The sequence below is a fragment of the Marmota flaviventris genome, chromosome 9 (genome assembly GCF_047511675.1).
Source record: "Marmota flaviventris isolate mMarFla1 chromosome 9, mMarFla1.hap1, whole genome shotgun sequence".
Classification (NCBI taxonomy): Eukaryota; Metazoa; Chordata; class Mammalia; order Rodentia; family Sciuridae; genus Marmota; species Marmota flaviventris.
In genome coordinates, this window is record NC_092506.1 from 37,037,668 (window position 1) to 37,054,627 (window position 16,960).

General features: G+C 34.8%; 1 protein-coding gene across 1 annotated transcript; it reads left to right on the forward strand.

The window, feature by feature from the left end:
• The first annotated feature begins 1,031 nt into the window (after nucleotides 1-1,031).
• Nucleotides 1,032-10,993, forward strand: Lin7c (lin-7 homolog C, crumbs cell polarity complex component). The gene is made up of 5 exons (XM_027936688.2): nucleotides 1,032-1,090; nucleotides 4,202-4,320; nucleotides 4,583-4,654; nucleotides 6,712-6,921; nucleotides 7,636-10,993. Exons 1-5 carry the CDS (start codon nucleotides 1,054-1,056, stop codon nucleotides 7,789-7,791), a joined length of 594 nt encoding a protein of 197 aa, XP_027792489.1. The 5' UTR covers nucleotides 1,032-1,053; the 3' UTR covers nucleotides 7,792-10,993.
• The last annotated feature ends 5,967 nt before the right edge of the window (nucleotides 10,994-16,960 follow it).

Here is a 16,960-nt window from a genome sequence, read left to right on the forward strand (position 1 = left end):
TTGGAAACTAGGATAAACATGGTTTTGAATATACCATCTTGACTGGAGTCGTGGTTAGCCTTAGGAATAATTAGAAATGAGGGTAGCTGGAGGAGTTAGGGTCAGAGTACATAAGACTTGAGAAATAGGGAATAGAGAAACCAAAGTTTCTGGTGGTGACATTAAATGGATTAGAACAAAGTGTTTAAGTTGAATGTCAAGGGCAGGCCAGAAGCAACCAGATTATTAAAATGACATGGTTATGAAGTTTTTAAAACTTAAATGTGAAAGAATCTAACAACATCAACACAAACTAAGGGCTTGGATAGGTTAGTAGAATCCAAATATGGGGCAAAAAAGCAATTTTTCTTGGCTCATGAAAATTTCAAAAGTGGCCCTAAATAGTATTATTATATGATATTTCTTTTATATTTACATAAGATTCTGAATTAGTTTCTTAAGACTGTTACTGTATAGCACACTAAAGCCTTTCTTCCTATCTCACCCAGTTATGGCCCATTTTCTTTGTACTTGCAGATATGAGGGTAAGATTCAAGCTTTAGCTTTTTAAAATTAAAAATTCAAGTAAGGCTTCCAGAACCAAGAATTCATAATGTCATGTACACACTTAACTGTCACCTAATCTTGGCATTCAGGAATTTTAAAAGACTTTGGAGATAGGAACTCTTGTCTCACAGATGGAGAAACTGAGGCCAAAAAAGGGTAAGTGAGCAGTCCAGAATCATGGAAGTAGAATCCACACAGTGTGACTCATCTACAAACGGCTCCAAGCGGTGGGAAAGGCGCGAAGCCAGGGCAGGGAGCAGGATGCAGGGGAAAAGGTTCTTTTCAATCCGGGAGGCCTGGGAATCCGAGATTCTGGCGTCAGCAAGAACAATTGTCTGAACCCCACACTAGGAAACGCTACCCCGTAAAGTACTTCGCGGAGTGAGCATTTGTCCTTTCTGATCTCGCGATACCGGTCGATCCTCGCCCTTCCGGCTCTCGCTAGGCTCCGCCTACCGCAGCTTCTCTGTCGTCATTTCCTGTCGTTCTGTATTGCTAAGGGAGAAGATGGCGGCGCTGGGAGAACCTGTACGCCTGGAGAGGGGTGAGTGCGGCCGATGCCCGGACCGAGGCGGGTGGAAGGGATGAGGAAGTGCAGTGTCACTGGAGGGAAGGAGCGGCTTCCCAGGCTCAGACTCGGAACCTGCCTGCCCCTTGCGTGGCGTCCGCCGACGTCGCTGTCATCCGCACGGTGGAGAGCGCTTACGATTTTTGGACTGTTAGCTAGACCCCCTCTGTGTTCACACGCACTGTCCCGGGGCATAGCTCAGTTAATTACAATCTGCTCACGTTTGCGGACATACGCCGCACACGCACCCTCTGGGTGGGCACAGCAGATGCGGCGTTCAGGGATCTGTAAACCAGAACAACATATGTCACACACCCTGTTCGGGTCGTCTAACTCGTTGTACATACACTTGCACAAACCTAATGGGCTTGCCTTCACCCACATATCGCACAATACCGGACACACGGCACATTTCCACAAGAACTCGCCCTCCCTTCTCCGTTACTTTTACCACAGCCTCCCTTGCATTCGTAATTTGGTATTTCCTAGCTTTGGTACCCCTCCCAGGCACGAGGGTGCTTTTCAAAACAATCCTACTGACTTGATCTTGGAAAGGTTGTTATGTAACTTATGTGAAGTAGTGATAGATTGTAAAACACTTGGCAGGTGCGATCATTTTTTTTTTTTACACACCCTACAATTGCAAACCGTGATTAGTTGATTGCTTCTTGAAGCAAACTGTTAACAAAGATAAAAACCTAATTTGCTGTGTAGTTACAGACCAGGGAATCCGTGAAAATACAGATATTAAGATTTTGAACGCTCCATTGTCTTCCCCAAATCCTTTATTTCAGACAATTCAAACATGCTTTTGACACATAAGCATTTGAAGGTTTTTTTTTTTTTTTTTTTTTTTTTCTTTTGTTCTGTTTTGTTACCATTCTGGGGATTGAACCCAGAGATACTTTACCAGTGAGCTATCCCCAGCCCTCCTTATTTTTTATTGAGATAAGGTCTCAGCTCAGGCTGGCCTTGAAATTGAGATCCTCCTGCCTCAGCTTCCCAAGTAGTCAGGACTGTATCACAGGTGTGTATCACTTGCCTGACTTAAAAATTATCAGTCAAGAAGTACCACAAAAAAATTTTGGCACTGTTGGTAAACAGCATAAAATGTAGATTAAAGTTATTTTGCACATATTATCATTTGAAATTACAGTCTCAATATTCTTTAAGAAGAAGATACATTTTTAGAATTGTATTTAGAAAAGCCTCTTTCCTTATCCCTTCCCACAAACAAATGTGCACATAAGATTGTTAGTTTGCTCCTTATGGTGTTCCTCATTTGGAAGTCTTTTTTATAAATAAGGTTGTTTCTCTACAGCCCACCAGGCCATTTATTGAAGCATAGTTTTATAACAGAAGAGTAGTTTCTCTGAGTAGACTTTGTAAGACAGGCTTAAGACAAAGGTGACATCTTCCTCCTGAGCACAGTGGCGATGTGCTTTGCAGAAAGGAACAAATCGGTTGGTGCTAACAAGAGTAGGTGTTTTTTTTTTTTTAAAGCTAGTTAGTTGTAGAATTCTAACATGTTGGAAGTCTTGTATTTTTAAATGCAGTACAAAATGTGGAACTTCATCCCCTAGCATTTAGTTTTGGTAGTTGTCTTTGCTTTTTGTTGTTGATTTTTTTTTTTTTTTAAGTTCTTCAGTAGAATCTTCAGCACCTTGGTAGGGATGAATTATAAGTGGTTCTATTCAGCAGCATAGGAAAGTTAAATTATCTCAGAACTCTGTTAACAAATAACTCCCAGTAATCCTACAGTACAATATCAGTATATGTAATCAAGATCCTGAGTGCCAGTTGGGCACAGTAGTGTATGTCTATAATCTCAGCTACTGCAGAGACTGAGGCAGGAGGATCCTAAGTTCAAAGCCGGCTTTGGCAACTTAGTGAGACCCTTTCTCAAAATACAACAAAAAGGGTTGGGGGTGTAGTTTATTGGTAGAGTGTTTGCCTCGAATGTATAAGGCTCTGTGTTCAATCCCTGGTAATGGCAATGGGAGGCAGTGGGGAGATAGTGCCTTCTAAATCATCAAAACTTAATTCACAAAGGTACAAAAACAGGTAAGAAAAAAATCAAACAGACATTGTCATTCATTGTTGAACATGACTTTGAATCTTGTAGAGTTTCTTAATTAATAAAACACATCCCCACACTTCTCAATGACAATTGACTAACATGCTTAATGGATTTGTATAAATGTATGCAACCCCTTAATATTTCTTAAGACTGATGCCAGTGTAACATAATATTTATGTTTGCTAAGCCTCTTTAAAGATTTGATTTGGTCATCAAACGCCTTTTATGAAGAAGGTGTATTATTTCTATTTTACATTGAAAGGCACTGAGACACAAGGAGGTTAAGTAATTTGTTCAAGGTCTCACAACTAGTATGAAGAACAGAATTACACAGCTAGTTTTTATTTTTTATTTTTAAAACTACGTATTCGATTGAAATTGTCTGAATTAAAACATTGTGTTAACAATCCTAAGTTGAAAACAAATCAGTTAATTTTATTCAGGTTTACTATTAATTTAAATGTGTCCCAGCCACTAACTCCATCTGTTATTAAATAGTTCATATCTATGCATGTATCGTGTTTATCTTTAGGAAACGAACAGTGATTTCACTAGCATGTGGTCTGCTATTCAGTGCTTTGGTTACTAATATGATAATTAAGTAAATTTTTATTGACTAAATAGTTCCCAATATTACTACTGGCTTTTCTGAAGCAGTGCAGTTAACATGTCTGTCACATCTGAGCCCCAGTCCTTTCCTGTGACATTTAGTAGTTTATATTCAGTTTGCCTGTCTCTCAATTATTTTTTAAACTATATTTCTGCAACCTGAGAAATTTTTAAATCTGTAAAATTTAATGTGCTCAGATTTTACATTCCTGTTCTCAATGTGTACATGAATAATCTCCTCTTTCTCATACAAAAACGCAGATGCTTTGTTTTACCCCCTCTATTTTCTGCATACTGTTAGTCCTTGGGGAATTAATTCTAATTCCTACAATGTTACATAGGCATTTCAAGAATCCTTAGAGAAAGTTATCTATCAGTATGTGTTTGTTTAACTCTAGATATTTGTAGAGCAATTGAATTGTTGGAAAAACTACAAAGGAGTGGAGAGGTACCACCACAGAAACTTCAGGCTTTACAAAGAGTCCTTCAAAGTGAGTTCTGCAATGCTGTAAGAGAGGTGAGTAAATATGATTAAAATGTACTAAAAAGTTTAGTTATCTAGCTAAGATAATACTATGAAATTTAGACTTAGAAAGTCTTAAGAAAATAAGATTTAGAAAAACATTTGAGCCTGTCTTTTAATTTTTGGAATTTCTAATAGAAAAATAATTTACAAGGAAACATAATTTTGCCTGAAATTTTAATACATTTAACTTCACAGAGAAATCAAACATGATATATTCCAAGATTTAAAATATAACAACTTTTATGTTTTACAGGTATATGAACATGTCTATGAAACTGTGGATATCAGTAGCAGTCCTGAAGTGAGGGCTAATGCAACTGCAAAGGTAAATTTGTTTATTTACCAAAAGTGAGAATTCTTCATAAATTAGAGGTTGAAAATATACAATTATTAGGTTCATAATAAGCTTATTTTAGAAGCTAGCATAATATCTTTCAAATTATACCAAGCTTCCCAAGTGCTAAGAATAGATCATTTTTATTACTATGTGTAGTTTAGATAAGGCATCGAAAATGCTATCACATACAGTAATTATATACATATGAAATACCTAATTGTGTTATATACAATATATTTACATGTAAAATAGCATCAATTTTATAATTGAGGATGAATTTCTCATTGATGAGGAAGTATCAAGATTAGATTATTTGTGTCAAACCACAGCGCAAATAGTAAATGGTAGAATAGGGTTATTTGATTTGTCCATTACTCTAGCTCTGCAAATATGGTATAATGTCAGTAGTAGGCTACCTCTTCAGGACTGAAGATGGAGTTTGTGTGCTTTTCCATATCAGATTTTTTCCTCATATTCATTGTGTATTACTTGGTTAGATATGTTAATTGGAGTAGTAGATGACATACTAGACTTAATCATTGCAGATTATTTTTGATTGAGTTCCTGGTTTCCAAAAGGTGAGATTGGATTCTCTATTGAATACAAATACTTAAACTTGTGGATATGGTTTATCAGAGTAGAAAATAGAAATTTAGTTTTTATACCTGAGTTGTATAACATTCACAGCTTATTTAGTTTTTGAGCCTTAGTTCTGTTAGGTAGGAAATGAGAGCTTTTTTGCATCTTCAAATAAGTCTTGATTTTCTTCTTACTCCTTGCACTTTTGTTCATGTACCCTGATCCATCATGAAAAATGGAACCAGATTCCTTGATTAACTTTAAAAACATAATGAAACAGGAAAATCTTAATTTTGTGTTAGAATTCAAAGAGGATATGGCTCTATTAAATCTTCTGTGGGGTTTTTTACTTGTAATTAGATAGTTTGCTAGAGCAACAAAAAATATTCATGTTGGCTATATGTGTGCCTACTTTTCTTAATATAAAGACAATTCTTGATGTATTATTTATTTTGTGTATAGTACAAAGAGTATACAAAGAATATAGCAGCCAAAATGACTGTATATAAGGACAACTCTATGTGGGTTGTTATAGGTATGGTGTATTTTACACAAATGTCAGGCTATCTGGCCTTGAAGCTCCGGACTGTTAGTTTATTAGGGTAGAATATTCCTCTTTAATACACGGAATGTTATGTGCCCAGCAAGCCTGCTTGTCAAGCCCTGCACACATGGAACTACACAAAAGTTTTAGACAGTGGATGAGAGTGTGCTAAAAAATTCTGTTTCATACATAGTCCTGGAGTATGTATTCTTTTCAGTTACCATTTCTGTTTTTGGGGTTGGGAGTATCAGGGATTAAACTCAGGGGCATTCAACCACTGAGCCACATCCCCAGCCCTATTTTGTATTTTATTTAGAGCCTTGCTGTTGCTGAGGCTGGCTTCGAACTCACAATCCTCGTGTCTCAGTCTCCCCTTACCATTTCTTAAAAACCTCTGCTTAGCTTCTCAGAATAACCAATGAATTTGTGAATACTCATACATCAAAAATGTGCCTCACAATGCAGAATGAATTCTTTAAAAATCATGTTACATGCATTCATAAATATACCACAAGAATTTCATCTTTATGTATAAATAAAAAGAACCAGTCAAATATAAATGAATGGACTAGCCAGAGGAAGTCAAGGAGATTGGGGAGGGGTGGGGAAGGGGGGCTTATGAACTGAATTTGAATTTCATGCAGCATGAGTTCATCAAGATGAATCCAGCTACTATTTATAACTGTAAAGCTCTGATTAAGTGTGTGTGTGTTTGTGTGTGTTTACGCATGCCTCAAAAGTAGTTTGATAGGTCAGGGATATATCTCAGTGTAGAGTACATGTTTATTAATGTGTATGAGTCCCTGGGTTTAATCCCCAGCAATGCCAAAAAATAAAACAAAAAAAGTATTTTTTAAAAAGAGATGAAAGAACTGAAGTAAACAAAAGTCATATATTTTAAATATGTAAAATTTTCTTTCAGGCTACTGTCGCTGCTTTTGCTGCCAGTGAAGGACATTCTCATCCTCGAGTTGTTGAGCTACCCAAAACAGAAGAGGGTCTTGGGTTCAATATTATGGGAGGCAAAGAACAAAACTCTCCAATCTATATATCTAGAATAATTCCAGGTGGAATAGCTGATAGGCATGGGGGCCTCAAACGAGGAGATCAACTTCTTTCTGTTAATGGAGTGGTAAGGATGAATTCTATTTATATTTGCAGTACTGTGCTGTGACCACTTGGGGGTGCCTGTGGATTGTAGAAATAGCAGATGCCAGTGCAAGGGATTAATAAACTTTGTAGTTTAGGAATGCCTTGCTAGGCAGTACTGTTTAGGACAGTAGTTGTTTTTTGTTTCTTTCTTTCTTTTTAAATGCAGCTCTGGGGATTGAACCAGAGGCTTTGCTCATACTGGTCAAGTGCTTTATCATTGAGCTCTGTCCCCAGCCCAGTGATCTTTTTAAGGCACTAGAAAAGTGTTTGCATCCCTTCAATGTAAATTAACAGTGCTTAGTGGGATTTTTATTACATAATTAAACTCTTCAGTAGCTAAAACAGTATACTAAATTAGAAATGTACCGTCATTTTTACTTTTATAGAATGGCAGTTGCTTGATTAAATTCTGACATAGTGCAGTAATAAGACATGTATATTGAAATGCTAATTACTTGGAACTTAAAAAATGATTTCAAGACTGTAAGCAGAATTGATGTATCACTGGATTTCACACGGATAAAACAAGATTAGCATTGAAAGGATGCAGTATCTCTATAGCTATACCACCCTGAATGTGCCGAATCTTGTGTGAATTGATGCAATGAAGACTCTCTTTACTTAATTTTAAATCTTTATAGTTGTCGTTACTCTCAAAACCTAAGTATTAATTGTGTGTGTGCATTTTTTCCAGAGCGTTGAAGGAGAACATCACGAAAAAGCTGTAGAACTGCTGAAAGCAGCCCAAGGAAAGGTTAAATTGGTAGTACGGTATACACCCAAAGTCTTAGAAGAAATGGAGTCACGCTTTGAAAAAATGAGATCTGCAAAACGCAGGCAACAGACCTAATACATTTAAAACTTTATATTCAATTTTGCTTTTTAGCTAGAGAAGTTTTACTTGTGACCTACTGATGGCCACAATGCCAATGATTGTAAAAAAAAAAAAAAAAATACAAACTTCCCTTGAAATCCTCCTTGCCATTTTATAAATGCCTATTTTAACATCATTTATGGTTCTAGAGATGCATACACTTTTTTCTGACAAGAAAAAGTAAAAGGTGTTGAGGGCAATTCTGTCCTGCTGTTTTTACAGACCTTTTTCAAATGCAGATTTTGTCATAAAGTTGTTATAGATTTTTAAAAATGCTTTTTTAATATTAAAATGTACTTTTACATTCTTAATCTTTTTTTAAGAAGAATGTTTTCTTCATCTGGCTACTTATTTAAAATTAACAGTTCTCCAACTTTTTTTTTTTTTTTTTTTTTTTTTTTTTTGCTTACTATATTTTCTTTTAACCTCTGAAATTTCTTTACAGATTTCCAAGAATTAAGTATGGCAGTCTCACCTACAGCACTTCATTACCCTGTCGTTGTTAACATCATTGCTGCATTTTGTACTTTGAACATACACATAATATATATAATCAATGGTAGATAATAACGCAGCATATTGGAAGTTTTTTACTTTTATTTGAACATGTATAATGAGTATTCGTTTATACTGATTTATAAAAGTGAGTTTTAAACACTGAAACAATCATCGCTTAAAATATGTATTTCATAATATTTAAGCAGTGAGGCAAGAGGATGTAATTTGACTATTAGCATTAATGATTATATCCCTTTCTAATTGTAGTCAACAATGTATCAAAAAGTATAAATGCAAAACAGGTTCAGATCTCATCTTGCAAATTTTTTTAAGGCTATTGATTTTTATTTAAGTACATTTCTCATGGTTTGGTCTTTCCATGCCTAGAGATGAGCCAGTTAGTTTGTGGTGGGAAATAACAGAAAGAAAGAAGAAAAATTTAACCTCACTAGTCTTGAGTTACACATCTTACTAGGTAATTTTAAAGAATCAATGTTAAATAGGAAAAGGAAGATATGTTTAAGATCTGTAAAAACTATGAGGTGATTTGATAAGAATCTGTAGATTGTCACATTGAGTAGGAACTCATTTATATTAAAACGGTTGGTTTAGGGATGCAATCTTTGTTTACGATTCAAATATAATGGGAATTTTGAAAGTTACTTTGTCATTTGTCCACTGGATGTCACTCTTTTACTAAACGGCAGCTATTAGTATATGACTGTGACTGAGTTCTTCATAAAAGCTGAAATTAAAGAGTTAATTTTCAGTCACAATTCATAGGAACATTTGTACTTTTTTAAAAATTGTGAATGACATGCTAAAAGAAGATAGATTTAAAAAAATAAGAATGTGGCATAATTATCAATCCTGTATTTAAAAAAGTGGGCATTGTAACATTCCTTCAGGAAGAATAGAAATTTGTATACCTTTTTCTGCATGTTTGTGAGCACTGTGAGTCTTAAAAGATTATTCCAGTTTTCAGTGATTTCTCAGAATATAAGTCAATCAGCATTGTTATTTATCATTTAGGTATTGAACACTGGATTGCATGGTTGAATGTGTCTGTAGTCCACTACAAAACATGCTTGTTATTGATAGGATCATGTTGTTAAATTGTATATTTTCAAAATTAATTGGTGTGTTTTTAAAATGTTGGGACCAAAGTAGTATAGAAGAATTATGGACTTAATTTAATTGTAAAATTATTAGAGGTATTTGTTGTAGAGCTTTATATATTAAAGAGAAGTATTGGTGCATATAAAAACATTAATGTTATTGTTATGCTTGTATTCTTGCATTACAGGGTAAATAAACTCTGAAGAAATCTTATTTTAATATAGCTACAGCTATAGTAGCTTGTAGGATATATCAACATTTCCTTATAAATTATAGCTTCCTGGTTCAATGTCTCAGCTGTATCCGAACTTTAAGCCAAGTTAAATCTTTTTTGGTGTTGAATCTCAGTAAATTAAGTAAGCTGGGTTTTTTTTTTGTTTTTTTTTTTTCTTTCGCAGTAATCCACAATCTGTCTTTGTGTGGGTTGGCACCTATTTATAATTCTTAAAATAAAGATAGCTTAACGAGCCAAATACAGTAGTTTTGCTTGGTACTGTTGAGCATGAGTAGCAGTAGTTTGTTTTCATTAATGCAATTTTCATAGTATATCTCAGAATTTTAAATCTTATTATAGAATGGTTCAGTTAATAGCAAAGATACACAAAGGTGGTCTAGTATGATGAGGAAATGAAGGAATTTTCATCTTGTAAATGGATGGTTTGTGAATAAAGCTAGGCATAAAGTAAATATATAATCAGTGCTTGATTTGTAAATTACAAATGTTAACCCCCCCTCCATTTTTTTCTTTAATTTTCTTATTACTTCAAAATGAGTTGACTCAGTGTTTCTCAACCTTAGTTGCATATTAGAAAGCCCTGCAGAGCTCAAAAATTATTAACACTTGGGTCCCCTCCCATACAACTAAATCAGGGTCACTTATCTTTTAAAAAAAAACATACCAGATGGTTCTAAGGGACATCCAGGGTTGAGAACCGCTAATTCTGTTTGCAAGTATCAGTATTATTTATTTAGGCATAAAACGTACTTGGCATTTCTTATTTGGAAAGTAATAATAGTCTACCTTTTTTCTTTTATTAAAAAACTAGTAGTTTAAATATAAACTTTTAATGTTCATCTTTCTGCCCCTTTTGCTTTAAAACTTACAAAGATAGTGTTTATTCTTTGAAAAAGCAGCTTAAAAATTACAGATAAGAAATGTTGTCATTGATAATTACATGCTGCTTAATACGGTCACTTTATCTTTTACTGTAATGCTAGATTATAGTGGCCTAGTTCTTTAAAAGTTTGATGATTCAGATATGTAGGGAGTTATTTTGTTTTGTTGTCATTTTCCTCCTCTTCTAAATTTTTAGTTTATGTTTTAGTTTTTCTTGTCAAGTATTTAAATAGTTTGGCTCAAATAGTTTGTTTACAATTAAAATGGATATTATAGCATTTAGTAGAAGAAATAGTTTGGCTTATCTGGAAAGAATGTCAGCATGACTTGGTATAGACTTAATACATGTTGTGAATATTTTATAATGTGGAATGATCATTGAAATATTAAGGACTCTAGTAATTGTATTTCCTGAATAAATGTATGTTTATGAATTTTTTTTAACTTACAGTTTGTTGTTTCCTCTGCCAGCAGTCTGGTTTTATAGTTTTTATTGTCCAAAATTCATTACTGTTGTTTCTTTAAAGGTTATTATAGTAATAGTTAAATAATGGAGAAAAACAATTCACTTGCTTTCTCATTGCTTTTCAAGAACTTTAAAACTAATTTGTATCTGGACATGGTTTTTAAAAATACTGGCAAATGATATGATATGCTTCTACTTTTTTAGTTCAAGATAATATTTCTCCAAAATGGATGTAAAATAATAATTTTTCAGCAGATGACTTCATTTATCAATTTAATTCTGATTCTAAAGCTTATTTAAAATAAATTTGTATGTGTTATGTCCTTGTTCTTTGGAGTTGAAAAAAATGATACAATTAGAAATAGATGTGTTTCTGAACTCTGTTATCAAATAATTTTGCATAAGGTAAAAATACAGTTCATGGTGATTGCCTAAATGAAACTTCAAGTTTCTATATTTTGCTTTGTCTTTCATAAAATGTAACTAAAGGAAAATTTCTGTTTTTTCAAGAGAGGCAGTGTGGTGTGTGATTGACAGCACAGATTGTGGGCACCAGCTTCAATGATTTTAATCCCAGTTCTGACATTACTGTGAATGTTAGATAAGTTACTAAGTTCTTCATTCCTTAGTTCCCTCATCTGTCATCTATAATAAGTGTGCCTATAAGTGTTATGCCATTATTGCCATTATCTTAAAGCCGTTAGAAAGATGCATGGCAAAATACGTACTCTTTGTATTTGCTTTTATCTTCTCCCCCATGTAAAATAGCTTTAGGACCTTATTAGCAAAAAGGAAATAATCATAGTCCAGTAATTAAAATTAGCAAGTTCGTATTTTGAAGTCCAGAAAATGGGATCTTTAAGCTATGCTTAAAAATTTTAGGAAGAATACCATAAAGAAATTACACATTTCTGTCCAAAGAAGCTCATGGAATTCTAACGTTAGTGCAGTTTTTGAGAAGTGGAAGATGTGGACCACACTCAGACTGAAAATCATTGGAAGATAGGTGCAGGTAAGGGATTTGTTAAATAGAAAAGCAGTTTGTAAGAAGATGATCTAGATGGAAATAGTTAACTGCTGGTGTCATGTGTTATAAGGCATAATTCATCATCATGATATATATATATTTTGGCAGTGGGTGGGATTGGATTTAGGGCCTCATGTATGCTAAGCAGGTGCCCTACCACTGAGCTACACCCCCAGCCCCCTGAACTTCTAAAAAGCATGGATGGACAGGGGTGATGCTGGAGGTGTAGTTCAGTGGCATATTATTTGCCTAGCATTGCATATGGCTAGGTGTAGGTTCCATCCCCAGCACTGCAAAAAACAAAAAGACATAAAAATACATGATAACGTACCAGGCAACCAGGGTTTAATAAAAGAAAAAAAACATTTGTTAGGCCTTCTTTCTTCAAAATTTCAGTAAGCCAGACAGTTCCCTAAATCTTTAAATTATTTTGTCATGTTCAGTATTGTTGATTGCTGTGATTTTAATACAATGAAGTGACCCAGGTTTTTTATACATTTATTTCTTCAGTGGCAAATAATCTTCAATTGATGGAATTTTTAAGCTTTATATACAAAGCAAGAGGTAAAACTCATACAGAACCCATTTGTCAGTTTTCTTCCTTGGATTTTACATTTTAAGAAAGGGACAAACCTAGAGTAATGGTATATGCCTCTAGTCCCAGCTACTTGGAGGCTGAGGCAGAAGGATTGCTTGATCCCAGTTTTGAGACTCTCTTGAACAACGTAGCAGGATACGTACATCTCAATAAACAAATGAGAACAATAAAAAAACAGCTGTGCCACATCAGTAACAAAGTATGTGTAAGACCTAATTTTTATCCAGTACAGAAGTGTATTTTGGACACCCATTAAGGAAGATATTGTCCTTCAAAAATTTTTGTAAGGGAAGGAAGTAGAAAATTTTGAATTGAATTTGTTAAAGTCTCTAAAACTGTTCTAACCAATTAGATTTTTTAAAAATGGCATTGGAAGCACATAAGTTCTAAGTATGTGTTAGGGTTTTTTTGTTTTGTTTTAAGTAATTCATCAGAGGGCAAAAAAATTCTATACCCAAGTGAAAAATTTTATTTTTTAAATTCTTTTGTAGTTGTACATGATGAGTGTATTTTGACATAAAACATCTATAACTTCCCATTCTTGTGGTTGTACATTATATGAACTTATACTGGTCATGTAATCATATATGAATATAGAAAAGTTATGTCTGATTCATTATCCTACCTTTCCCATCCTTACCCCACGTCCCTTCCCTTCATTCCCCTTTATCTAATCCAATGAACTTCTGTTCTCCCCCCCTCCCCCCCATTATGTGTTAGCATGTGCATATCAGAACATTCTGCCTTAGTTTTTGGAGGACTGGCTTATTTCACTTAGCATGATAGTCTCCATTTCTATTCACTTACTGGCAGATGCCATAGTTTCATTATTCATTGCTGAGTAATATTCTATTGTGTAAACACCACATTTTTCTTTATTCATTCATCTATTTCTGGTATCTCTTCTTTGACAGTCTTGAGCCCTGAATTTAGATGCTACCTAACTGGTAACTGTTTTAAGGTGTTACAGATGAACCGTCTCCAAAGCATAAAAAGAGAGATTGGAATCCTAATCCCCAGTACCTCATATTATGACCTTATTTGGGGATAGGCTATTTCAAAGGTAATCAAGTTAAAATGAGTTCATTAAAGTCATTCTTTATGGCTGAGTAGTACTCCATTGTGTACATACATCACATCCATTCATCTGTTGAAGGGCACCTAGATTGGTTAGCTATTTTGAATTGAGTTGCTATAGAAATTGATGTGATAGCTTAGCTATTTTGAATTGAGTTGCTATAGAAATTGATGTGATTGTCAGTGTGGTATGCCGATTTTAAATCCTTTGTATATATACTAAGGAGTGGGATGACTGGGTCAAATGGTGGTTCTGTCCCTAGGTTTTTTTTTTTTTTTTTTGAAGAGTCTTCATACTTCAAAGCAGTTGCAGCAATTTGCAGTCCTACCAGCAATATATTAATGTATCTCTTTCCTGACATTCTTGCCAACATTCATTGTTACTTGAATCATTTGACAGTAAATGGACAGATCTGGAGATTATCATGCTAAGTTAAATAAGCCAGTTCCCAAAAGTCAAATGTTTTCTCTGATATGTAGAAGCTAACCTACAATAAGGGGAAAAAAGGGATAGAAGTGCAGCAACTTAGGAATGAAGGGAAGGGAGGCAGGGATAGGAAGGAAAAAACAGATGAATCTGATATAATTTTTCTATATATAGAAAAATGATATATGAAAATATCAGTGAATCCCACCATCATGTACCTTCACAAGAATGGGGTCCTAACTAGAATAAATTATATTCCATGCTTCTATAATTATATCAAAATAGATTCTATTGTCATGTATAACTAAAAAGAGCCAATAATTTTTTTTAAAAAGAGCAAAAGGAAAGATTGCTACATTTGTTTAAGAGGGGCGCAAATTTGTTAGAGCGGACCCTAATCCAATATGGCTGGTGTCCTTACTAAATAAAGAGAATTTGGACACAGGGATAACATAGGGAGACCATGAAGAATTGTTAGAGATGTTTCTCTACATGTCAAGGGATGCTAAAGCTTGCCAACAAATCACCAGGAAAAAGGGAAGTGATGTGGAGCAGATGCCCCTCGCATCTCTCAGACCTATTGCTGATTTCTAGATCTTGGACTTCTAGCTTCTGGAACTTTGAGACGATAGCTTTCTTTTAGATACCTAATTTGTAGTGTTTTGTTAATGCATCTCTAAAAAAATGAATATGTGATAATCCACCTTTTGGTGGCACCACTATCAAAAATGGGTACTGGAATAAAATGTGGTTCCTTCCATGTTCAATAAAAAGGTTCCCATGGAATTAGTCTTGACTAAGGAAGGATGAGATTCCTGATCTTTGAGAGTAAGGAGGATGCTACACACCTGTGCAGCTGTGAGCTTGTTCCTCCTGGGACTTTTCTGGGACTCCTGAGCTTGTCCCACCTAGTCTCAGCCCCACACAATGTAGCTTTTTCCTCACTTTATGTTAGCTATTAATAGCTCTCATCTCAACTCTAGGCTCTGGCAATGTCTCCTTAAACACTGAGGAGAGGAATTTCTGCAGCAGCTGTGGCCCCAGTTGGACTGTGATGAGACTGTTTTTGGCCAGAAGTATTAAACCCAGTAAAGTTTTGTGCAGGCTTCTTATGATCCATGTACTTTATGCAAAGCATTAATTCAACCAGAACTGATTAAATTGCTCACTCCTTAAAACTTCCTTGTACTTAGGATAAAATCAAAATACCTTGCCGTGACCTAAAAGGTTCTGCATAATCCATTTCCTACTTCCTCTAAGTTCTCATTTCATTGCCCCATTTGTTATACTGTGGAGTACAGTTCCCCTTACTGGAAAACTTTCCCTCTGGTTCTTCGACTCTCACTGCTCACTCGGTTGTCAGTAGAAGTCACCACTTCCATTAAACCTTCTGTCCACTTCCTCTAAATTTGAGTTCCTCATCATTTTGTTAATATGGTTAAGATATTTTTTAACATTTTAATTTCACTTTCTCCATTAGAATTTAAGTTCTGCAACAGCAAGAAGGATCATAGCTATATGTCCATCACTTGGACATATAGTGCCTGAAACATAGTATGATGATTCGTTATAGCTTGTTGAATTGGCTTACTTTTTATAAGTTTATGGTTAGATCAAGAACTTATATTGGAAACAAAAACATTCATGCATATGATACAGATTTGTCAGCTGATTCTGATATTAAAATAAATGGCCTAGCCAAGAACCTAAATACAAAGGATAATACCTTTGTCAATCTTATCACCTCATTCCATTAAAATGTCATGTACAATTTATGGAGAACAACAATGAAGGTTATTTTAGTCTTTTATAATAAACTCCAAATCTTAGTTGCTTTTATATATATATAAAAGCATATATATATATATATATATATATATATATATATATATATAAAATAATATATATATATATATTATTTTGTGGTGCTGGCAGTCAAACTCAGGGCCTCACATATGCTAGGCAAGTGCTGTACCCCAAACGTACATCCCCAGCCCAATAGCTGAAATTTGTGCACTCACTAATATCTGGTTTTAAAACCGTTTTAATAATTATTTAAGGATGTCAGAAGGAACTAACTGAAGAGACAACAATATAGAAAGTTGGAAGAAGAAATTTACCAGCAATGGTTTCATTCACATTAGCTTTTCATTGCTGTAACAAAATACCTGAGGAAAAGGATGAAAGATTTATTTGGCTCATGATAGAGGTTTCAGTCCATAATAGAGGTTTCAGTCCATGGTTTGCTCCATTTCTTTGTACAGAACAACATTGTGGAAGGATGTGACAGAGGAAAGCTGTTTACCTCATGGCAACTGGGCAACAAAGAAAGAGAAAAGAGCTAGGGACAGGATATTCCCAAAGGCATGCTCCAAGGACTCACTCCATTCAAACGGATTCCACCTTGTACAGTTTCCACTACCTCCTAATAATAGTCCTTCAGCTATGAACCCATCTAGGGATTAATACACTGATGAGGTCAGAGCCCTCATGAAAACCAAAAGTCCCATCTCTGAACACTGAAGCACTAGGAATCAAGCCTTCAATACGTGAGCCTTTGGGGGTATATTCCAGAGCCAAACCATAACAATACATTTCAATAAAATGAGCTTTATATTTGAGTCTCAGTGGGTAGAACTATAAAAATCATTGTTTACTCATTCAGTGTGCATCTACTCAACAACTATCATGTACTGGACAGTGTGCTTAGGATTCAGCAGTAAAGAAGACAGCTGAGAAGGGGCTTATGTTATAGTGGGAGAGACAGACGAATGAGAAAACAAGTAATGTAAATTTATCTGGTGATGAGCATCATA

What these genes read in the sequence shown, in the direction of transcription:
- Lin7c (XM_027936688.2), top strand. Translation starts at nt 1,054, where the DNA reads ATGGCGGCGCTGGGAGAACCTGTACGCCTGGAGAGGG. An exon ending in ACCTGTACGCCTGGAGAGGG is followed by an intron (nt 1,091 to 4,201) that starts GTGAGTGCGGCC and finishes GTTTAACTCTAG; the next exon opens with ATATTTGTAGAGCAATTGAA. An exon ending in TTCTTTCTGTTAATGGAGTG is followed by an intron (nt 6,922 to 7,635) that starts GTAAGGATGAAT and finishes CATTTTTTCCAG; the next exon opens with AGCGTTGAAGGAGAACATCA.